The sequence below is a fragment of the Felis catus genome, chromosome C1 (genome assembly GCF_018350175.1).
Source record: "Felis catus isolate Fca126 chromosome C1, F.catus_Fca126_mat1.0, whole genome shotgun sequence".
Lineage (NCBI taxonomy): Eukaryota > Metazoa > Chordata > Mammalia > Carnivora > Felidae > Felis > Felis catus.
The window spans coordinates 214,700,081-214,724,818 of record NC_058375.1 but is presented as its reverse complement, the minus strand read 5'-3'; the positions used below and the strand labels follow the sequence as shown (position 1 = coordinate 214,724,818).

Below are 24,738 nucleotides of genomic sequence, written 5' to 3'. Positions count from 1 at the left end.
ACCACAATGCTCACAAACCTGTAAAGGCTCTGGTAAGTCCTGCAGCAAAGAAGCTTGTTTACTGATGATTCACTTGGCAGATGAGCAAATAGATTTGATCACAGAACTTTGGAAAGAGCTTCAGGACCCAGTTATAGAAATACTTTAAACCCTCTCAGAATCTTAGACTATCTGGACAGAAGGTAAATCCTCAGTGTCACGAGTCCGGTTCCTCGTCATGGGCAAGTGTGGCTGCCCAGCCTCTCCTTAGAAGAGGTTTTTGCTCAGTGATGCCCATCAACACGTGATCGCTAATTTTCCTTTTCTTCCTGTTGCCTAGTGGACGAGGATGCTCGACGGTTCCCTGCTCGTCTTTGTGGAAACGGACACAAGAGGGGAGAGATGTGCAAGGGGGTGGTGATGGAGGGTCAGGGTGACGTCTGTGAAGAGAACTCACTCACCCCTGTGGCTTTCTGCTTAGTGTAGGCGTATTTGTCCCGAGTCAGTCTTTCGAAACGGTAGGTGGGCGCGAACGTGATTTCTTCCTCCTCTGAAATCAAACAAAACCTTGGTTTCTGCTGTGATCCCTGTTTCACATCTGGCCACACTGCCTTCCTCTCCAGGCATAGTCCTTCCCCGCACCCCACCCCCCCCCCCAACCCCGGGAGGATATTCCGGGAAAAGGGGAGACGGCGATGGCTGGAGAGGGCCCAGGAACAGAGAGCCGCAGCTCTTACCAAAGTGTAGGAAGACTTTCTGCTCCTTCCTCTCCATCAGCAGCTGGTCGTGGGACAGGAGGTCTGTGTACTGCTGCTGCTTGATCTTCTGGACAATGGTTTCTGCCTCCTGGAGCAAGGACACAGCCGGGCCACTGGTGACACGTCCCCCATCCCAAACAGGAGGAGGCCCATCACCACCCACCTGCCTGGAGCCGCGGACTCTGCACCAGACCCTGGTCCTGCGGCAGCCCGGTTGGCTTTCCTTAGCACTCAACTGTTTTTTGCTTTTTTTAAACGTTTATTTATTTTGAGAGAGACAGAGAGAGAGAGAGAGAGAGAGAGATAGCGAGCGCGTGCGCACGCAAAAGCACGAGTGGGGGAGGGGCAGACAGAGAGGGAGACAGAGGGGGAGACAGAGAGGGAGACAGAATCCCAAGCAGGCTCCGTGCTATCAGCACAGAGCCCGATGTGGGGCTCAAGCTCACGAACCGCGAGATCACGATCTGAGTTGAAATCAAGAGTCAGACACTTAACCGACTGAGCCACCCAGGTGCCCCTGGCACTCAACTGTTTATAAGGAAAACTCCACAAAAGTAGTTAACTGTCAACCTGATAATACAAGCTTTGGCCGTTCCAAATTTATAGAGGGACATTTTACTTTTTCACAAGGATTTTTAGTATTCTTTTTGTTAACACTTCATTAGCGGGTAGGTATGTTTCCCTTGCTGTCTATGGGAACCGAGGCAGCTTGTTGTGAGGCCATGGAAGGAGTTGAAACCCCAGCCCCTGAATCTGTGGGCATCAGGACTCCCTGATCCGGGCCTGGACTCCCAAGAGTCAGCGCGGCATCAGTGGGATGGAATCCAGCCGTCCTTTCTCCCCAGACTGTTACCTCTGCTCTGGTGAATGCCCTTGGCAGACCTCCCGGTGAGGAAATTTGTGGGGTTCCTGCCTAGTCCTCTCCCATCTGCCAAGATGGAGGGAGTGGTGGGGACGTAAGGGGCATAAACAGACCCTCAGTTCCTCCTCAGTCTCTGCCGAGCCTCTGGGGCAGCAAGAGGGAGAGGCGAGATGCTTGGGGCAACGTGGGGGAAGAGGAGTGAGAAGGTCTGGGCTCAATCCCAACTCCCACTGGTCAGAAACTGACTCCAGGCTATTTCTTAGCCTGTCGGTGCCCCAGGGTTCTTGCCTCTCTGCTTCTGCCCTCACGGGATGTGGTATGAAGGTTCTCCATCCCTGGCAGGGACATTCAAGCTGTAACCAAGGTCTCTGGGCAGACTGCACAGCTCTGCGCCCAGGCCCCCACCTTCCCAGAGAACACTTTGCTCTGCCTGAGCGAGCGAGGCATGTCTGTGTTGGGTGGCCCTTCTGACCACTGCTCAGTGGACCGTGCCTGCGCATCCAACGTAAGTAACTTCTTCCTTAGCTGGCCAGTGACCAACACCTAGGCAGAAAATTGTGCTGGTCTCCTCAGACCTTAACAGTTCCTGGAGATCTGGGCCGAGCCACTGGAGGACCAGAACGGCTGGGGCAGTTGTGTGGGAACTAAGTGTGAGCAGAGGTAAAGTGTAAAGAAAGGCAGGGGTTCCATGACAGAACAGCAGAAGAGTGTTGAGTCCCAGAAGGGGAGTAGTTGCCTTGGCCCAGCTCAGTCTGTGCCTCCATGGCCCCATGCCCTCAGCTCACTCAAGGGGCCTCCTTCCCCAGGTGGATGGCCCTTTCCCCAGGTGAACCACTCCTTCCCCAGACGGGCAGCTCCTTCCCAGACGGGTGGCCCCTTCCCCAGGTGGACAGTTCTTTCCCCAGGTGGGCAGCTCCTTACCCAGGTGGGAAGGTCCACACGGTAGTTCAGATCACCAAGCCAGAAGAGGTGCGTAAAGCGGTGAGTGATGTTAAAAGGACTCAGTTTTTTGTCTCCCAGAGCCAGAAACCGGAGAATGTTCATATAGTTTTGGTTTCGCCTATTTAAATGAAAAAGCAGCTATGTAGCATGAGGCTGTTGGTCCCTTACGTCACCACTGTAGCAGGAAATCAGAGGGAGCTTGGGGGGACTGAGCCTTAACTCTCCGGCCCCTGCTGCAGTGAACCACCTGCATGTGCAGGTGGGGCACAGCCAGGATGCAAAGGGCCTTTCAGGCAGAAATGGGAACACATGGCAGGGGGCCTCCCGGAGCATCCATTTAGCAGGGAACTGGAATCATGATTATTCTAAATAGCTGTCTTTGTGCCTGGGCCAAATGAGCCACGTGGGCTTTGATCTGTAAGGATGCCCGGATGAGGCTTTTCCCTTTAGAAATGGAGCGGGATTTAGGCATCTATCAGATGAATGACATAAGGAAATGTGTGTTCCATCCTCCCGACAAAATTCACCCACACGAGAGGTCACTCCTGTGCCACAGTTACGGGAAAAGCCGAGGGCTGAACAGTAGTTCTGGTGTTTAGGGATGTGAGGTCTGCCTGGGCCTCCCGGGAAAGGAGCTCCATTACCTGAGTTTCTTTTCGCTTCCAGAAGTCAAATGGCTGTTAACAAAGCCCAAGGAGGTTCCGTTGAACATAAATGACACCCCCACGGCTCCCTTGTTCCCTAAAGGGAGGGGAGAGGGAAGAAGTCAGTCACACAGGCAAGTTTACCAAGTGGCGGGAAATCAAGGTGAAGCAATGTTCTTAATAAAGAGGGAGAGGGGCGCCTGGGTGGCTCAGTCGGTTAAGCGTCCAATTTCAGCTCAGGTCACGATCTCACGGTCCGTGAGTTCGAGCCCCGATCGGGCTCTGTGCTGACAGCTCAGAGCCTGGAGCCCGTTTCAGATTCTGTGTCTCCCTCTCTCTCTGCCCCTCCCCTGCTCATGCTCTGTCTCAAAAATAAATAAAAACATTAAAAAAAAAAAAAGAGCGGGGCGCCTGGGTGGCTCAGTCGGTTAAGCGTCCGACTTCAGCCAGGTCACGATCTCGCGGTCCCTGAGTTCGAGCCCCGCGCCGGGCTCTGGGCTGATGGCTCGGAGCCTGGAGCCTGTTTCCGATTCTGTGTCTCCCTCTCTCTCTGCCCCTCCCCCGTTCATGCTCTGTCTCTCTCTGTCCCAAAAATAAATAAACGTTGAAAAAAAAATTAAAAAAAAAAATAAATAAAGAGGGAGAGAAGTAGGTGTGGGGAAAAGATGGACAAAGGCAGAACAGCTCCGTCTGGAGTGGGAGATTCAGCAGGTGGCAGGAACTGGGGTGGGGGTGGGGGTGGGGGTGGGGGTGGGGGGTGCAAGACATCCCTCCAGGACAAGAAAACCGGGTAAATGGCCTGCAGCCTTGGGAGATTTCAGCACAGTGCAGGGAGGAGGCTGCTGGTCGGAGCTGTCCTGGTATCTCCCTCTAGGGGAGTTATCAGTTACCCCAGAAAGAAGCCTTGGGAAGATTCAGAAAAAAGAGCCCGGGGCTGGGGGGGGGGGGGGGCGGGGGGGCGCTGACCTTCCAGGTTCCTGGTGGGACCCAAACTTGAGACCACCTCTTTTTCTTCAATTTTTTTTTTAAATGTTTATTTATTTTCGAGAGAGAGACACAGAGAACAAGCAGGGAAGGGGCAGAGAGGGAGAGACACAGAATCCGAAGCAGGCTCCAGGCTCCGAGCTGTCAGCACAGAGCCCGACGTGGGGCTCGAACTCACAAACTGCAAGATGGTGACCTGAGCCGAATCGGACGCTTCACCGACTGAGCCACCCAGGTGCCCCCACCTCTTTTTCTTAATTTCAATCTATTCTAGACTAGCGGTTCTCAAAGTGTGTTCCCCAAACAGCCACAGCAGCATCGCCAACAACCGTCAGAAGTGCAAATTCTCAGGCCCCACCCCAGACGTGCCGAATCGGAAATTCTGGGGGTGGGGCCCAGGAATCTGGGTTAAACAAGCCCTGTAGGTCAGGGGTAGGCAAATGCTAGCCCACTGCCAGAGAAAATGATCTTTACATTTGTAAAGAGTTGGGGGGAAAAAAATCAAAAGATTTGGTGACACAGTAAAATGATACGAAGTTCAAATCTCAGAGTCCATAAGGAACATTTTATTGGAACACAGCTATGCCCACAGAGCTGAGTAGTTGCAACAGAGGCGGCATGATCTGCAGAGCCTGAAATATTTACTGTCTGGCCTTTTAGAGGCAAGTTTCCCAACCCCTGCTGTAGGACATTCTAACACACACGGAAGCCTGAAAAGCTGCTCTGGCCAATACCGTAGGCTTGAGCTGTGCGCACACCAAACACTTGGACTGTGGCTGGTCCCAACTGAGGTGGGCTTGAATGCAACAGAGGCATTGGAATTTACAAGCCTCAGTAAGAAAAACAGAACATAAGGGCACTTGGGTGGCGCAGTCGGTTAAGCAACTCTTGACCTCGGCTCAGGTCATGATCTCTCAGTTCGTGAGTTCGAGCCCCGTGTCGGGCTCTGTGCTGGTGGTGCGGACCCTGCTTGGGATTCTGTCTCTCCTCCTCTCTGCTTCTCACCCACTTGTTCTCTCTCTCTTTCCCTCTCTCAAATAAATAAAACTTAAAAAAGAATTAAAAAAAAAGAAAAACAATGTAAAATACTCATTTTCATATTGACTATCTATGGAAATGGTAATATATATATCTTTTTTTAAGTTTATTTATTTTGAGAGAGACAGCCAAGTTGGGGAGGGGCAGAGAAACAGGGAGAGAGAGAGAATCCCAAGCAGGCTCCACGCTGCCAACGCAGAACCCGATATGGGGCTCGAACCCATGAAGTCCAGAGATCATGACCTGAGCTGAAACTGAGAGTCGGACACATAACCGACTGAGCCACCCAGGTGCCCAGAAATGGTAATATTTTGAGTGAATGAGGTTTGATAAAATGCTAACTAAAACCGACTTCACCCGTTTCCTTTTACTTTCTTGAATGTGGCTCCTAGCAAATTCGTAACCACCTACACGGCTCACCTTCTGACTGGGCTGGACAGCGCTGGCTGGAGCCCAAGTTGAAGAACCTCAGAGATCCTGCGCCCTGCCTCCTCTGGACCGGCGTCTGCCCTGGGTCCACCGTGCGGCCACGATGGGTGGCCCAGCTCCCCTGCCCCCCAGGGAGCCTCTCTTTCCAGCTTTCTCCCCATCCTGCAGTGTGGCCTGGGCTTAAATCCCTGCTCATCACTTTCCTGCCCTTGTGCTAGAGACAGGTTAAGAAATGTCACTGTGTCACAAATGTCACTGTGTCACAAATGTCAGCATCTTGTGAATGGGTCCGACAGTTCTTGTCCCCACAGGGCATTTATCTTAAATGGGATAATACTCATAAAGCAGTTAGCTCTTGGCCATGAACATGTACGTTCTCAAAAAGGCCTTAGTTCTTCTAAGGTGATGTCCACCAGCATTAGCCAACCAGCATTCCCCGAGCTCTGCCCCATGTTAACCATGGCTGGGAGCCATTTGAGGGGAGCAGTAGAGAGAGTAGAGGCCAGCCCCAGGGTTGGGGGAGGAAGGGAGGAGCTGGTGCATAGGTACCCCTTGGCCTCCAAGCTACCTGCTAATGGCCACGAAGCTCGGACTCTGCCCAGACCTCATACCTCCCTCTCTGGCCTTGCCCCCGACATCCACTAGAGCTGCGGCCCAGGGGCCTCAGGGCCTTTGCTTCACTTTTCCTGCTGTGTGAACACTACCCATACTGACCCTTCCTTACCCCTGGGACTTGAGTCCTTCTCAGAGAGACCCCTGGACCCACCCCCATCTCAAGTAGAGCTGGGGCCTCACTGCCCTGTGCACCTTGCCAGCACGCTTACTCCTGGAAACCATCTTACTGTCTGTCTATCCATGCAAGCAGGATGCTGTCTGCGTGGTCACTTGCCCAGTGCATAGCACCGCACCGGGGGACACGGTGTCAGCTCTGTAGTGATGAATGAGAGCTGGGGAAGCAGCTGGAGGCGAGGTCTGGCTGAGGTGTGGTTTTATCTTGTAGCAGGGGGTCCGAGCACCTTACGTGCTGTTGGGAAGGGGCCGGGGAAGGGAGACGGGCAGCCCAGGCAGGATGCAGCAAGGAAAGACAGGTTCCTGGGCAGCAGAAGGGCGTGGGCTTTGACAGGGCAGCTACGGAGACAGGAAGGAAGGGGGCAAGTGGGTGTGGACACGGGCAGCTTGCGGTTTGTCAGCAGAAAAGCCGAGAGAGCTCTCAACATCCTGTTGTCTCTGGGACTCTGTCCTGTCCCTGACTCCAACCACCAGAAACCACTAGCCTTGCCCTCAACTCCACCCACGGCCCGCGTGGGTGCACCTGCCCACACACACTCACCGACAGACTCACACATGCACTTGCGAACAGACCTGCGTGCGCACTCACACACACAGACTCACACGGACTCGGACTCGAACATGCAGACTTGCACACACACTCAAGCACAGACTTACACATATAGACCCGCATGTACACTCACACACACGTACTCAGACTTGCACAGGTAGACTCGTACATACAGACACACACACTCACACCTTTACACCCACAAGTACTCCCATACACACCCACACGAAGACTCACACTCACAAACACACTCCTGAAGTCCCCGGCTCTTAATTCAATTCTCTGAGGTGCCCTGACAGGTCCCCACAGGCTCACCGCTAAAACCAGCATTTCCACATCCAACCGGAGTCCTTCTAGAACTACACCAGGGGTTGAAAACATAAAGCCCGTGGGCAGGGGCGCCTGGATGGCTCAGTCGGTTAAGCGTCCGACTTCGGCTCAGGTCATGATCTCACAGTTTGTGGGCTGGAGCCCCACATCAGGCTCTGTGCTGACAGCTCAGAGCCTGGAGCCTGCTTCACATTCTGTGTCTCCCTCTCTCGCTGCCCCTCCCCCACTCACACTCTGTCTCTCAAAAAAAAAAAATAAATAAAAAAAAATAGTAATAAGAGGGGCACCTGGATGGCTCAGTCGGTTAAGCGTCCGACTTCGGCTCAGGTCATGATGTCACGGTTTGTGGACTGGAGTCCTGCGTCGGGCTCTGTACTGACCGCTCAGAGCCTGGCGCCTGCTTCGGATTCTGTGTCTCCCTCTCTCTGCCCCTCCCCCGCTCGTGCTCTGTCTCTCTCTCTCTCTCTCAAAAATGAATAAAATCGTCAAAAAATTTTCAAAAAAATGTAGGAATAAAAAACTTGTTTAAAAGCCTGTGAGCCAAATTGAGCCCCGACCTGTGTCTGTAGGCAAAGCTTTCTGGAACACAGCTACTCCCATTCAAGTTCGTGCTACCCACGGTTTCTTTTGCGTCGTGGCTGCAGGGATAAGGAGCAGCACGGACCCATAGAGCCTAAAACATTTGCCATCTGGCCCTTTACAGCAAGTCCATCAAGCCCGGTCCTAGGTCCTGGACTCTCAAGGCGGGGGTCTGTGGGGCCAGCAGCATGACACCACTTGGGAGCTGGCTGGAAACAGAATGTCAGGCTCCGCCTGAGACCTGCTAAGTCAGAGCCTGCATTTTGGCCAGATCCCCAGCAGCTCTGGGGTAGACCCCAGATGGGCTTAGGCTGGAGGAATCAACCATTCCGGCTGCCCGGAACCGAGGGGATCCCAGGAAGTGAGGCTCAGTTTTCCACCCAGGGATGTTGCTGTTGGTGGGGACGGGATGGGCACACACGAGTGGAGCCGGGGACACGCAGCGGGGGAGCGCGGCCACTCCCTGCTCACCCAGCGTGTTGGCGATGCCCGTCTTCACGTTGTCGGTGCAGATGTGACTGATGCGGTTCTCATGCTCCGGCTTGGCCAGCACCACGATTCGGATATTCCAGAGGGTGTGGATGGCAACCTGGAGGGGAGCACAACATGGTGACCCTTGGCCCGGGCATGGTGCTTGACCACCCGGCAAGGGATTCCCACCCAGCCCTCACCCCCGAGGTGCAGGGAACCTGTCTAGGACCCCCAAGCTTCACGAAGCCTCCTAATGATGCCTTGCAGGTGCAACAAAGTTGAAGAACCAGGACTGGTAAGATTTCAGTGAAGCAAGAGTGACCTACAAGCAGGGGCAGGGAAGAAGGGACGTGCTAGTGATTTTCAGCAACGCCCACGGACCCCAATTTCAGAACAGGTGCCCCTCTCTGGCCCTGGAAGGTAACGGTGGTGGTGGAGAACGACCAAGGAACATTCAGGCATCTTTGGAAATTGAGAGAGGAGACAGGCTGAGCCCACCCTCGCCTCTGAGATGCTCCTGGCCAGCCTCGCAAAGCCCACTGCCCCTGAGTCCCACCCAGCGCCCTGGCCAGGTGCTCACTGTTTTAAAATTCATGCTGGTGATTTCTTGCAGGGAGTGTCTGAGTATCTCCAGCCACTCCTTCTCTCCCAGGGGGTCCTCCTGGGTGCCGATCACGTAGATGTCATGGGGGATGTAATCGGCAGAATCATCCCGAGTCTTTCCCTGCCCCTTGGAGAGAAACCAGGACGTGATCTTCTTGGGAGGGGGGGCGTTACCTTCAACAGCAAAACCCAACACCAAGTGAGTCAAAGGCACATCAGGAGAATTCAAAACACAGGTGGGGGAAGTATGCAGGGCAGGAAGTTCACACAGTCACTGAAAACCATTTGGGTCACCCAACAAAGTACTGTAGATAGAGAATTAGGTACTAACTGTTCCCAGGATGTCAGGTAGGGTCAGAGTGCAGTAACGTTTCTTTGTAAAGATAACACGAACTTTTAAAGACGAGAACTAGTACCTGAAGATTCCATATGGTGCCTTGAACGAGTGGCACAAGATGTCAAACACCGTCCTAGTCTTTGGGGCTAACTTAGTGACTGAGACAGTCCTTGAGCAATGTACATTCCATTGGCAATGACAGCCCAGCAGGCTGGCAGGTTTGGGATGGGGGCTTTTAGCCCAGGGTTGGGAGACAACAGGGACTTCCTTGCAAAACAGAGACATCTCAGCTGAAAACTAAGAGCCAAAGAAACAGGAAGAGTGTGGAGACCTCCTCCATTTTCATTTCAAAAAATGAGTCAAAGCAACTCAATAAAGAAACGATGAAAGACATTTCTCCTCGAAACACCCTTCAAGACTGAGTAAACTTTTCCCCCAAGGAGATAACCCTTTTGGCTCACAAGTGCCAAGAACCGACGTGACCTGACTGCCATCATTCTGTTCTCTGCTATGGTTCGTGGTGGGACTGTAGACCCCGGGGCCGGTGGTCTCTGCCTGGGGAAGGCCTCCCGCCCACCCAGCCAGCCAGCCAGCTCCTTCCACACTGTCTTCTGTGTGAAGGGCACTCCCTCCAGTTGGGAACAGGATGGGCTTAACCACGTCCAGCCAAATCTAAGACCCCCATGCTCACAGAGGAAACACGAGAGGGACAGCGTACCCGCATACACGAACCCGAGTGGAGAGCTGACAGAATCAGGCGGCCAGCAAGAAATACTAGAGAGGACAGAAGAGGACACAGGTCCCCAGGCATGGGCCAGAGTTCTACTTCAGGGCTACTCTGGCCCCTGGAAAAAAATCTGGGCATGAAGGCCTGGTGGCTTGTGGAATCAGGGTCAGCGGCTCTCTTGACTTCCCTGTTGGAAGACTAGCCCACTCTCCACTCAGCCGACAGTCCAGGACTAGCAAATTACGTTCTCATTTCCAGATCACTTCCTGTCCCTCCATGAAGGGCTGCCACTCACCCTACTCCTCCCAGAGGACACTGCTAGGTGACTACTAGCCGTGTCAGATGGCGGAGGCTGACTCCGCTCTGGACAGTGCGGGGAGGAGAGACACCCAATTAAAATTAAAATATCAGATAAACAACAGATAACTTTTAGAGGAAGTCTGTCCCAGGCAATATCTGTTCAACTAAAATTCAAAATTGACTAGACATCCTGTACCTACTTAGTTTTTCTCTAGCTGAAAACTTACACTAAATAATTAGTATGACATATTTAGTGTGATATATTTAGTATATAAATATGTATTAGTATTTAAGTATACAGTACATGGTTAGTAAATATATATATACATATTTGGTGCATATTTAGTACTTATTTCTAGCTGAATACTTACACTAAGTAATTAGTATACTTTACATTTAGTGTGATATATATTTAGTGTATATATATTAGTATATAAGTATACAGTACATGGTTGTAACTATATATTTGGTGTATATTTAGTACTTATTTCTAGCTGAATACTTCCAATACCTGGTACAACCTATATTCAGTATAATATATATTAACATATAATATGTATCCGTATATAAATATATATAGTATATATTTAGCATGATATATATTTAGTATGTATTTATTTCTACCTAGATACCAATACTAAAAAACTGTGCCGTTTATATGAAATTCAAATGCAATTGGGCATCAGAGCTGTCTCTTCCTCTCTCAGTAAATCTGACAGCGAGGGAGTTCTCTCTTCCAGGCCTGAGGCCCCCTGGCGAGCTGCCTAAGGCTGGCAGGTGCCCAAGAGCCCTGTCACCCATATATGCAGTTTCCCTAACACTGCCCAGCTTACACATACCAGGTAACCCAGCCCAGCTGCTCTTGGGGCATGAGAATCCCAGAGCTCATTTCGCTCATCCATTGTCTCGGGAAAAGTCCACAATTCCCTAGAAAGGAGGCTGCGTAGATGGGCTGGGGAGTGGGGGCGGGAGGAGGACAGGTGCCCCCCACCCATCTGCGGATGCCCGAGGCAGCAAAGCAGAACCCAGAGGGAGGGGATGGGAGGAAGCGGATGGGGGTGGGGGGCATGTGGACCCACCCATGTTCCAGGTGCCGATGAAGATGGTGATCATGTCCGGCTCCGCCTGCTCCGAGTGCTTATTCTTCATCTGCTGGAGAAGCTGACAGAAGCCTTCTCTCTTCTAGGGATGGAAGGGCAGACAGACTCAGAAAGGCCTCCACCTCCCTGCACATTACACTTTCAAAGGGCTTGGTCAGCTTCAAGAAAACTGAGAGGGGCGCAAATCAGTACGAACTTGCAGGAGAGCAATCTGGAAATGTGGGTCCAAAGTCTTAAGGAAGTGGCTTCTGACTGCCATTCCTCTGCAAGGACCTGACTCTAAGAACCACCAGGAAACGTGCAAAGACCCAACTGTGTCACGGGGACCGTAGCGCGCACTTCAACACAGAAAAAATTACAAACGACCTCAGTGTCCAATCCTAGGAAGCAAATTAATAATCGTATTATGAGTCATCCACATGCCAGATAGAATACCGTAGGGTTTACAAGTTTTGGTGCAGAAATACTTTCTCAACAAGCATAGACGTCCAAACTATATTGTTAGGTGGGAAAAGTCAGTTGACAAAACAATATGAATAGCACTGTTGCATTTTTATAAAAACACAAACAAAAACCATCCAGAAAGACAGAGTCCAAAGTCTACTAGTAGCACAGGTGTGTTTTCATTTTAAATGTTTTGCTTATTTGTTATTTTTCCACCAACGAGAATAGATTACTTATTGATTTGCTTGCTTTCCAGTTTATTTCTTTATTTAGGGAGACAGAGAGAGACTCAGCAGGAGAAGGCAGAGAGAGGGGCACAGAGGATCCTGAGCGGGTTCTGTGCTGACAGCAGAAACAGAGCCCCAACGTGGGGCTCGAACTCACAAACCACAAGATCGTGAGTTGAGCCAAAGTCAGATGCTTAACCGACTGAGCCACCCAGGCACCCCAAGAATAGACTACGTATTTAATGAAGGAAAATTTAGATCAAGGAAGCTAACAAGAAAAGAACAGATGAAAGCTGTCAGAGTCTCCTTCATAGTCTTCACTGAGTTGTCCCGGGTACCTGGGTATACAGCAGGGGACAAAGCAGCGCAGCTCTTTCAGAGCGTGCCGTCAAGGGCAGGCTGAAAAAGCACACACACACATATTTCAGGTTGTACCATATGAAATTACCAATACGTGCCTGTTTCACACCTGCAGAGATGGCAATTTCATTCGATTCACCCTAATAATTGCAAATCCCGGGTAATCACTTCTGAAGAAACCAGCTCACAAGGACGTTGTGAGGACTGTCATTACGGAAACCTGTCTTTAGTTACGTACGAATGGCTCCAAATTTGGTGCCTCGGTTTACTGCTGTGTCTCAGTCCTGAGCTTGCAGCAACGGGCAGAATTGGTTTTGGGATCGATGTCCCCGTACGCAGAATGACGCCCAGCCACGCGTTCTTTCTCTCCACCTCCCCCCACCCCTTCGCTGTCATGCCTCTGAGTTCTTCCCACCCTCTCAGCCAGCTCTGGGCACCTTCGGGCCTCCCACTGGCCTCCCACCAGCCCACCCCTGCCACTTCATCCACGGGGCACGTGAAAGAAGCCAGGTCCTGGCACTTGGTAAGCTAAGCTGGGAGCCCTTGTCCCTCAGTCTTCCCGTGGTGCTAACACACAGTCAGCCAACAATCTGATGTGATTAGAGCGCTTTGCGCCCTGCCTCACATGAGCCATATATTAACGGGTGAACAGTAAGGCCAACGTGGAGGGTTTCAGTCCCTGAGTGCCATGTCGTAGCAGAGGGATCAGATCATAGAGAAGCCGGGACTCTGGCTACACAGAGGCTCCCGCAATGCCCAAAGACCCTGAGGATTTCCATCAGCCGGCACCACCTCCTGTTCCAGGAGCCAGTCCTGGTGGGAAGTCTCACTCCTGCAGAGTGGGGCAAAATGCAGACACAGAAGGAGTGCTGGCTGGTATTTGGAGCTAAATCTGAGGTGCCCCAGAGGGCTTCTGAGTCCAGCCCAGAGAAGAGAAAAGGTCTCCCAGTGGGGCTCAGGGTGGGCTAAGGCACAAGTGATCAAGGATGCGCCCCCTCGGGGGCAAGCTGTTCAAATCCCAGCAGACCTGGGACGTGTCCCAATCTCCCCGGGACTGGTTTTCCCAGGTGGGAAGGGGGCTGTGAGAACCAAGTGAGCTAATGGTGCAGATTTCCAGGCACAAGCAAGCCTCAAAAGACACATGTCCCTCACTCCCCTCCTGACCCATCTAAGTAGTTTGTCATCACTCACTTTGGAATCAGCAAAAACATATTCCTTCCGCAAGGTCTTCTCCTTCTCAGTTTCCACCAAAATCACCAACTTGTTCAGAAACTTCTGAGACTTGATGAGCTGCAGGACTTAAGAGAAATGAAAGTTAATTTATTCACTCATCCACTTATCACACTACAATATGTACAGTCTACGCTATATTCTGCCACCTGATCAACAACAATCCTGACTTCCCATCCCCAGGCGAGCACCAAATTTATGCCTAATCTCCTAGATCCCTTTGCTCCTGGCTGTTCTTCTGGACAAGGGCTCATGCTTGAGAAGGGGGGTGCTTTGTACAAGCAAGAGGCAGCCTGGCCAGAGCAGAGACAGTATGAAGTGTCACCTTTTCATATTCCTCCTTTGCTTTCTCTCCTCCTCCCTACCTCCGTTCCTTCCTTCTTTTGCTTTGCTTTTAGTGTCTACATTAAAATTGTTCACTTCTATCAACAACCAAGACTCAAATTGTTCTACAAGATTTTTTACAAACATTAGTATCCCCCCCACCCCACCTCCCTCCAATGTCCTCCTACCAACAGGCAGCCACGTTCAACTCCCTTAATGGATTCTTTGGGAACTTTACTGTCTCTAAAGAACATGCTTATATTACATCTTGGTGTTTCAGTTTTAGATATTTCCTATTGCATATCGACTTCCCACTACAGAAGATGAAGGTTTAGATCTCTTTCAACCTGTCTCCCTTCTCACACTCCTCTCCCCCTACTAATGTGTAATTTCAGTCCCCTCCTCATCTTCCAGTAATTTTGGCCAAGTAAGTACTCAGTGTATTATTAGGACTATGGAAGGGCTATTGACAGATAAACCTCCACTGCTTTCCTTTTCCTACACAACTTTGTTTTTCCTGGAGTTAATAATTGCCATGTTTTTTTTTTACATTGGTCCTAACCCTCCTAGTATGTAACTCTCTTTTTCCTGTAATTAAACACTTTCAACAGGTTTGCCATCCTGGGAAAGCCTCTCCCAGAGCCTCTGGGCCCTCTCTTCTCTGGGCTGGGGACCTCTAAGCCTCATGCATAGCCATTACCTTAAAACTTCTCTCTCTATCATTCAGGAATTCACTCACTTGTCTCTCTTGTACTGGATCCCATTTCTCAGCTATCATGTCTTCCTCTTTCTTGCTTTATGCCCAAGTTTTGGTAGAGCAACATCTCTAAGTTTTCCAAAAGGGAATGGGTAATAACTTTTGGAGGCCTGGCATGCCTGAAAACCCTACCTTCACACTTCAGAATAATTTTCCTCAGGACTCTCCCTTTGGAGAACTTGCTCTATCATGTCTAGTTTTGGGCACTGCTGCTGAGAAACTCCAAGTCATTTGGATACACCTGTCTGCAGAAGAGTTAACCTGGGAAGCCTGACCACCATCCTTGGAAAGATGCTTGCAAGGTGGTTGTTGAAGGCATCTGGGAACATGGATTTGGGAAGGGTCCCAGCATCTCCTGACTGATAAGAGCAGCTCACTATCCCCAAACTGTTTCTAAAACAGTATGGTTTATGCTGAACATCCGCTTTCCTCCTGGAAGTCTAGAATTTGGGTATGTGCCAGGCAGAGAGGGTGCCTATGTGACCACTCGCCAGTAAAAATCCTGGGTGCTGACTTTCTAATGAGCTTCTCTGGTAGACGACATTTCACATGTATAGTCACAACTCACTGGGGGAGTAATTAAGCGTGCCCTTTGTGACTTGTATTGGGAGAGGACTCCTGGAAGCCTGTGCTCGGTTTCCCCATGGAATTCTTCCCATGTGCCCTTTCCTTTTGCTGATTTTGCTTTGAATCCTTTCACTGTAATAAATCATAGCTGTATGACTTTATGCTGAGTCCTGGAAGTTCTCCTAGTGAGACACTGAACCCAGAGATAGACTTGGGGGGAGCCCTGCCACAGTCTGTAATCTATCTTTTACCCTGAAGATTTTAGGATCTTTTCTTTGACACGAATGTTGTTAAGAATTTCCAATGCTGTGTGCGCCTTAAGGTGGAGCAAATTTCCTCTGCTATGCTGGGCACTTTGTGGGCCATTTTCAATTTGGAAACTGGTGTTCAGCTCTGAGAATTTTTCTCATTGTTTCCATTTTCTCTTCCTGACTTATTTTGGTGTTGGACATCTTGGACTGGTCTAATTTTAAATAAGCTCTTCTCTTCTATTTTCCCCTCACTTTGTTCTTTTGTTCTACTTCTGGGAGCCTTCCTCAACTTTATCATTTTACCCTTCCATTCTGTTTTTATTTTTAAAACTTTCTGCTGTAATGTTTTAATTTCCGCTTCCTTATCGTCTTCCCCTCTCTTCCTTCCTCCTTCTACTTTGTTCTCTGGACGTTCCTTTTAAAATAGCACTCTGTTCTTGTTTCATGGTCCAATTTCTTTCAAACTTCATAATTTGCTCCCTCCAAGTTTTTGGTCTTTTTGCTTATTTTTGCCTTGAGTCTCACTGCCCATCCCAGGCTTCCCTTCAATGTCTGGTGATTCTTGGCTGTGTCTTCCAACAGTGACAGAGTCACACTGGGCTTCTGTACTGGGTGGTCTCATGGGCTGACTCTTGGGGAAACCTCTTGATTTTTGCCCCTGGGCTGCTCATGTGCTCCAGAGAAGAATCTTTCAACCTCCTGCCCACAGCGTGTGGACCTGGCTGGCAGCATCTGGGTCAGGCAGGGATGAAGGCTGTGGGATCAACATTCAGAAGTAACTGCTATTTAGTCCTGTGTTTCCAGTGGGTTCCTCGGCCTTTACCAGGCCTGGTGTCCCCCCGGCCTTTACCTTCTCTGGAGAACATCCAGTCTTCTAATGAGTGAGGGGACCTAGAGGGGAGGCTGTGAGGAATGGAGAAAGATCTGGTGGGTCTAACTCTTTTAAAAGAGATTTTCTTCCAATCCTGATGTTTATAATCTCACCTTCACCCCCACTTCTAGGGGCCCCTCACAGTATCAATTCCTGTACCCTTTGTGGGTTCTGTGGTATGAGTCAGGTGTCTCAGTTTTTCCTACTACATGCTTAAAATTGAGTTTTGGTTCCTATAAGTTGGTTATCATTATCCATCTGTTTTTAAGCACTTAGAATTTTGTTGCCATCATTTTCTCACCTGGTCTCTTCGTCCCTGTTGAGTTTTGCTTTTAGGAGGGAACTGACAAATGTGTATGTTCAACGGCCATCTTGACGGAAATCCCACCCAAGGGAAATCGTGGATGTCCCGTATGCTCAGAAATCCCATCAGCCTTGTCGGCACCGTAAATACCCCATGGTGTGACTCCCACTGCCACCAAGTGGGATCCCCTCAGACTCTTCCTAATCCGCTACTATGAGGCCATGTCTCCTTCCTTCCAAACTCCTGGTTTTCCTTGACATCCATATGCAGGATTGTGTGGCTGCTTCCAAGATGGGACATCTTGCTCGATCAGGATTAGTACTCTACCAGGGCTGGTTATGTGGCCCACTTGTCCCCACACCTAGTTAAATAAAACCAGAAGCTCTTCGTGGTTCTCTTCTTTGCCCCTCTACATCTACCCATGAGCAGGTGTGAGCAGTTCTACCTTCAAAACATTCCCAACGTCCCATCTTCCAACATGTCAAGCCACCACCATGGCAACTGCCTGGCGACTGTCAAGGCCTCCTAATTGGTCTGTCTCCCTGTCTCCCACAATCTACTTTTAGCACAGCAGCCAGAGTTCATCTTCAATGGGATCACACTACTCCCTTGCTTCCAATCTCCTAACAGTGGCTCACTGCCCTTAGAACATATCCCGGCTCACCAAGCCCAGGATCGGGGCCCAGTCTCCGCACCATCTGCGCTCCAGCCACTCCAGCCTTCGCACACGCCAAGCTTGCTCCCATCTTGGAAACTCTGCTCAAGGGCCGCTGTCCATGGTGTCTGCATGGCCAGCATCTTCTTGACACTCAGGTGGCAGCTCAAATGGCACCCCTCCATCATTGTACTATCATCCTGCTTACATTCCCAGCCTAGAGCTTATCACTCCCTGACGCCTTACTGATTTATATATTTGTGTACTTGGTTGTTTTCTCCTCGACCCTTACTTGCATGGAACCTCCCTAAGAACGAGGACCCCCCCCACTCCCCGCCCCGGCTTATTCACCTTCGCATCCCCAGCACCTAACACATAATACACCTAGTAACTGCTCAGTGAGTGAATACATTATGGTTTCCTCATACAGCAACTGGCTTTTCCTATGCACAGAAGAGCTCAATGCCAAAGCTACCCATGAACATGGTGACTGGAGCAGGGCAAGGAAGCTCCAACACCTGCAGCCAAAGATTTCCTTCAAATGATCAGCACTTTACAGAACCATGATTGGAAACTGTGCCAGGACCGGGTGAAGACACGCCTTATCCCACCAGCGCTCACAATGACCCTACAGGAATTCGTTTCATGGCCATGGACATGGAGTGTGAGTGGTGAAGCCACTATTCAAGGTCAAACCACTATGAAGCTGTGGAGCAAGGATGCAGACACAGTATGTGAATCCAGTCTACCCAGAGCTCCTCGCTGCTGAAGCACCCCGCCTCCGGTGCCAGTTATAGACAAGTCCCTAAACACGCGGCCCCACGGACTGTGTTACCGCAATGGTCTCGAACTCATTTGTCCATTCACTCAGTCAGGGATCCACTCAGTATGTATTTATCAATCACTTACTCTGTGGAAGTGTGGCTGTAAACTCTGGGGATTTAGCAGTAAACAAAAAAGCCCCACTTCCTGGCCTCTGTGGAGACCACATTTTTCTGGTGGGCGGGCGTGGGGGGTGGGAATTTATGAGCAACATTGCGAGCGCCTCAGTCAATTGGCAATCCCTGACTATGCACCTGCTGGGTACCTGGTCCTGTGCAGGATTTCAGAGGGTGTAAGATAGGGACTTGGCCCACTTAGGGGAGGGAACTCGTGAACAAGTAATTGTGTCCTGATGAGACAGATGCCTTAACAGAGGGTGAGCTGGGCTCCACGGACTGAGAGGACAGGGACCAGGTAGGTGCGGCCCGCAGGCAGTCTGGGCCGGCAGGCTCTGGGCATCCATGCTTCTCCTTCAAAGTCTCATTCACCTCCACTGTAACAGTGCATTCTCGACACGAGCTGGGTTTTCCCAGGGCCGCTCTTCTCCAGCTTGGCTCTTTCACCCATCCCTGATCTGACGGCAACTCTCACACCGCCCATAATCCCACAAAGGGGTATATTCACCCCTCTAGGAGGTCAACCCATCCATCAGTGCTCTCCGTTCCACAGAACGTCTCCAACTTTTACTTTGGCATTCAGGGCCCTGTCCACATCTGGGACCCCATGCCCCACTGCTCCTCCCCTTGGGGCCACAAGTAACATGAGATTTCCCTAACACCCTGCTCCGACATATGCCACGCGGTCCTAGTGCCCTCTCCCACCTTATGCTTGGTGAACTCCTATTCATCCTTCAAAGCCCTAGACAGAGCCATCTGTAGTATGAAGCCTCCCTATATATCCCACAACAGAGCTAATCAATTGTCCTTCCAGGCTAACCTTGCATCTGACACACATTCTAATACGTGCTCACAAGTCAACTTTCCTTCTAAACTGCTACATCTTTGAGGGAGGACTATACTTGGGACTGGCCCGTGGAAGATACTCCAAGGAAAAACGTCCACTGAATTAAACTGACAAGGGTGAACAGTGCTTCCCAGAACCCTCGAGTCCAGAAATTCGAGATCTTTACTTCAAACCCTCATACGCCCCATGTCTCTGGCCCTGCCTCAACACTGTGACCCCCACTCTGCATGATCATGACAGCCCGTGTCTGTGTCCGTGTCACGACACCCCCGTGTCTAGGGACTTTCTTTTCCTGGTCTTTCCTCACTGCTGTATCCTGCCCTCTCCATTTCTGCCTTACCTTGGAAGGATGATTAGAACAGCCACGGTGTTTTCATGAGCACCTACTACTTACTATAAGTTGACCTCTTTAAGGCTTGTGGCAGCCTCACAGGATGTGTATCCTTATGACAAGAGCACACGGAGAGAGGCACTAGACCGAGGTCATGAGTGGCCAAGCTGGGATTCCAGGCTGGGCTTCTACCGTCTCCCCTGTGCCATCTACGCTCTTCCCCTCCCTGCACCCCACTTCCTGCATGGGGCTGGTCCCCAGACTCCCACCCCACCTGCTGCCCTGAGAGCATCCCTTGGACCTTGGTGCCACAGCCCAGATAGGAGCAAGAGGTTGCAGGCCGGAGTAGGTCCACGTGGGGTTGACCTCTCTCCCCTGGCCTCTGCCTGGGCACTTTGCCATGGGGCCGGTGCTGCTGCTGGGCACAAAGGAGGTACTCTCAAATGCCTCAGCTCATCTACTCCGCATGACAAACCTAGGAGAAATCCATTATTGTTATTACTATTCCTATTATTCCCATTTCACAGATGAGGAAAATGAGGCACAGAGGCCATAAGTAACCAGGCCAACATGACATCACTAGCAAGTGGCAGGGCCTTGATCTACCCGCACTCCTCTCTGTCCCCTTGTGTCCAGCACAGTGTGGCACCAAGCCAGCACTGAATATAAAATCTCCCTTCCTGCCAGTCTGCAGGCCCAGCTGTAGGGGACTCTGGGGGATGTTGCCGTAGGGCTTGGCTGTCGAGCCAAATATCTGCCATCTGAAGAGACAGCTCAGGTGAGTGTTCTTGATGGGGTAAGGCTGCTCTTGATGGGTAAGTCTAGCGATCCATGTGAAACATGCCATGAGATGCTGCGTTTGCCATCTCTGTTGATGCTTACTCAGGCCCAGAGCAGTTGGGCGATGCGTCCAGGGTCACACAGCTGCTGAGTGGCAGAGCTGGGATATGAATTTAGGCAGTTTAGTTCCAGAACCCACATGCTTGAGCACATGCTAAACTGGGTCTCAGTCTACGCTACGCTTAAAGATGCTGACTGGTCCGGCAACCCTTCCACGTGCAGGGCTCTGTACGGGGACCGTGCCGTGGCCTTTTGCAACAGCCTGGCTCCTAGTGGGGAAGTGCACATTCACAAAGAAGTGCCCCCCGGCCCCCGCCCGGCGCCGAGCATGTAAGTTCACTTCCCCAGGCTTTGGTGGAAGGCAGTGGAACAGACGGAGGGCCTCGTGAAGGAGGCACATGTGAGGTGGGCCTCGGAGCTGGGCGGGGGGCCCACAGGCAGGGTGAGGGGTGGTGAGCATCCTGGCACAGGGGTGGGCGTGCCTGGTGGGACTTCCTCTCTGGCGGTCCGCTACTGACCGGCCAGGGGTAACGGCACCTGCAGAAGGGGAGCGTCACGGGTGTGGGAGGGGGTCTTACTCTTATTGTGGCTGTAGAACTTGTCCTCAGAACCGTCCTTGGACTTCTTAATTATCAGTTTCCCAGACTCCACGTCGACTTTGAGCTGTAGCTTCTGAGGAATCCCCAGGGATTCTGACTTTACCTGTAAGGAGAGGGGAGACGTGGGTCACCCTCTCTCTCTCCAGACTCTCCCGGAGCCTGTGAGCCCTTCGTCCGTGGGGCTGCACAGCCCTTGGCCGCTCCAGCCCTGGTGTCCCGTCGGTGCCATTGGGCTCCTACCTCCCAGCGTCCCTCGCCCCAGAGCCCCAGTCCATGTTTCTGCGGGCAGCCCCCGAGAACCTGGCGAGCGTCGTGTGCACATCAGCTGCTCTGCCAACAGGTTTGGCAGAGGGAACAGGTGAACTACCGGAAACTGATTCATTTCACTGCTTAATTTGACAACACTCATTAATCTGATGTGTCATCTATTCCCAGAAAGGATGTTCATAACAGATTTAAGCTCCTGGGCCTTGTTACAACCAACAATTTAACATTTACTGATAACAATTACGAAAAAGACAGTTGCCTAGGCATGCTCAGAAGCTGGAGATGGAAATACAGAATTATCATCAGGGCCAGAAAGGGCCTTTGGGGCGCATCTCGTCCTGTGTTTTGGAATGTGGGACCAGGGCTGGGCTGGCTGCACCAGAATCTCTGTGGATCGTTAAGAAAAACAAATTTCTGTATCTGAGCTCGGAGGTTCTACGTAAGTCACGCTCGGGGAAATCATGGAAATTGGAGGTTTTCCTGCTCTTCTCTTGAGGCACTACTTTGCTGCCAGTTTTGGGGGCCCCTTTTTGATGTCACTTACTGCCACGAGTTGGAAGATACAGCTTAAAGCATCTTGGGCTGAGGAGCTCTCCCCTGGGGAGCCTTCCCTGAAGGGGGTTCGCACACCTGTCTGGGTACCAGCTCCACACGTGGCCCTGCCAACCAGCACTCTCAGTGTCGGGCTCCTTGCCTTCATACTGCTGAGCCAAAAGGCTGTCCTTCCACAGGGACCAGAACGGCCCCCGGCTTCCTGGAATACAAGGGCACAGCCACTCACCTCAAAGGTGACCGGAGGGATGAGGGAACGTCGATGGGGAGACTCGGTGCCTTCATGCAGCAAGGCCTTGACCTGTGGGCACGAATGCACAAGGCTCTTCAGGTTGGGGGGCACAGGGAAAGCAGCGTCTTTGGGGACAGAGTGAAAGGGAGCACGAGCGTGCACACTGGGGCATTCTCTAAGCGACAAGAGGACCAAAGAGAAGCCCAGAGAAGCCGCATCCCGGGATGTCCTAATACCTTGTCTTCAATGGAGGACAGGAGGCTCGTCAGTTGGCTGAGCTTGGCCACCATGTTGACTGGATTGGCCTCACCAGGCACCTGAGGAAAAGAGCAAGCAGTCACAGAGTGTCACAGTGTGACTGTGACAGCAGTCACAGAGTGTCACCATCCAGAGGCATTCCGCTGGGCCCTTTCCACGCTCTCTCTGTTTGCTCTCCCTGCCGACAACCCCCTAAGTGCTATCACCCCCCTTCGCAGACAAGAACATCAGCTATGCAGCATCATCTCAACATTATCGTAGCCAAAGAATAAACCTTCATCTGCTTCTCCAGTTTCCTGTCACCTCAAGTTGCTCAAAAAACATTCTGGGACTGGCCTTGATTGTTACCTTTGTTCCCCCTACATCTACAGCACTGGTGTTCCTCCTCTACTTCCAAAATATAGCCATCTCACTGCTTAAAACCCACCACCGGGAGAAAATTATTTGAACTCCTTACCCTGCCCTCTGAGGCTCTCTATGGTGACCCTTCACCCCCAGCCGCTCTCCTCCTCACCTGTGACCTGCGCGTGGCTTTGAGCTACACTCCCCGAGGAATTCCCAGAGATGTGGGGGGTCACCTGGGAGGACCACCTCCTCACTCAGGTCTCAGATCCACAAAGGGGTGTTCGTGGACCACACTAGCTAAAGATGACCATCTCTCTCAAATCACTCTGCTTTGTTCCATATCAACCACCTAGGTCATTCATCTGTTCCTTGTGTTTTCCCTGCTAGAACGGGAGCTCTCTGAGAACTGGGGCCATGAGCATGGCATGCAGGACTAGCACCTGGCCATAGAGGATGCTCCATGAAGTTGGTCAACACGTACAGGAGGCCCAGAGAGCCGAAGTTCCTTGTCTGAAGTCACACAGCCAGCGAATGGCAGAGCGGGACTTGAATCCATGACCGTCTTGAGACCAAATCCACGGTCTCAAGCGTTTATTCCCAGAACCGACATTTACAAGGCATCTACTCTGAGCCAGATGTGCAGTCACACATGTGGAATTAATGATACCATCCCTGCCTTCCAGAAGCTGGAGGAGAAAATCAGACATGTGTATGGAGTGGAACGAGGGTTATCGCCAACCAGGTGAAATCCCTTTACCTCACCCCTTGCTTAGGAAGTCAGCCACCCTACACTTTTGTTTGACATCCAATTCCACCCCCCCCCCCACTTTAGTGTACTACCTGTCCCATCACCTCGGCTACCACCCCCACCATGGCCATCACAACTGCCCCCAACCACCCTCATCACCCCCCCCCCCCAACCCTCAGGACTTTGTCAACACCTCAAACACATCCTATTTGTCAACATTTCTCTTTTGGTTTTGCCCTGCTCCTTAACAAAGCTCAAGGTCAAGCCTCAGGTGGGGTGGGGTGGAGGGGCCTCAGGTGGGGGTGGTGCAGACCAGCTGATCAGCAGAGGGACAATTCAGGATCCCTTTGTTCCGGGTTGTTTTTCTCATAAAAAATTTAAAAGATAACAGATTTGACCTCCTTCTCTCCTTCTTGGACACTTGGAATGACCTGCTGGCTTCCCGGGGCAGTCACCTTGTGGATTCAGGCTGCTGTCTTCTTCCCCTCTCCTGTGTCTTATGAGGCAGGCTTGGCAGAAACTTACCGAGTGTAAACAAAGCTATTGACAAACTGGGGGTTGGTTCTCAGGACCGAAGGGATTAGCATGATGCCTGCACTTGTGGGTCCCAGCCCGCAGAACATACGGGAGAAATCTGAGGCGTTCTGGGGCTGCCAAGCACATTTTAAACGCATCCATTCATCTAATCCTAGCATGAATCGATTCTTCTAACCCTTGTTTTGCGGACGGGAAATTGAGTCACAGTTGGTGAGTCAACTTGTCCGAGGTCACACAGCCAGTATAGACCTGAGACTTTCAAGTAGATCTAGCCCAGTGTTTCTCAGCTGGTGGTGATCTTGCCCCCCAAGGGACATTTGAAATGTCTGGAGACATGTTGGGTTGTCACAACTGGGGGATGCTAATGGCATCTGGTCAGTAGAAACAAGAAGGCGTTAACATCCTACAATACACAGGACAGTCCCCCACAACCAAGAATCATCTGGCCCCAAATCTCACGAACGTCAAGGCTGAGGACATAATTCACAGCTTAGCCTAGAAGTGAGCGAATTGGTCTGAGTGATACCTGCGGGTTCCCATAACTGGCCCAGTTATTTTACTTTGCTTTTTAGTTGCCCTTTTAAAGGGAGGATGTGGGTTCCAGGGTTAACGACTCTCCCTTCTCACCCCGGGCAAAGCTAGGTCTCTCCTAACCCTGAAGTCCGCAGTCATTTTAGTAACGTTGCAACTCCCATCAGTTCTCAACTAAATTCCACACACGGGTCCAGGTGTCCCCAGCAGGTCTCGCCTACCCAAGGAGAAGGGCCTAGGGTCATGTGATCTCGCACAAACATTTCACTTACTCCTTCAAAAACCCTGCAGCATCAGACAC

At 51.2% G+C, this 24,738-nt stretch overlaps 1 protein-coding gene across 2 annotated transcripts in view; it reads right to left on the bottom strand.

The window, feature by feature from the left end:
- INPP5D (inositol polyphosphate-5-phosphatase D) overlaps positions 1–24,738 on the bottom strand; it is a 123,385-nt gene that overhangs the window by 27,422 nt on the left and 71,225 nt on the right. For both annotated transcript variants that reach the window (XM_045034633.1, XM_045034634.1), the window contains exons 7-17: positions 22,255–22,335; positions 22,016–22,087; positions 20,947–21,070; positions 13,645–13,751; positions 11,402–11,504; positions 8,936–9,132; positions 8,356–8,473; positions 3,186–3,282; positions 2,521–2,659; positions 717–825; positions 441–529 (exon numbers count right to left, since the gene is read on the bottom strand). In XM_045034633.1, the coding sequence (XP_044890568.1) occupies positions 441–529; positions 717–825; positions 2,521–2,659; positions 3,186–3,282; positions 8,356–8,473; positions 8,936–9,132; positions 11,402–11,504; positions 13,645–13,751; positions 20,947–21,070; positions 22,016–22,087; positions 22,255–22,335 (1,236 nt within the window). The remainder of the gene's footprint in view (positions 1–440; positions 530–716; positions 826–2,520; positions 2,660–3,185; positions 3,283–8,355; positions 8,474–8,935; positions 9,133–11,401; positions 11,505–13,644; positions 13,752–20,946; positions 21,071–22,015; positions 22,088–22,254; positions 22,336–24,738) is intronic.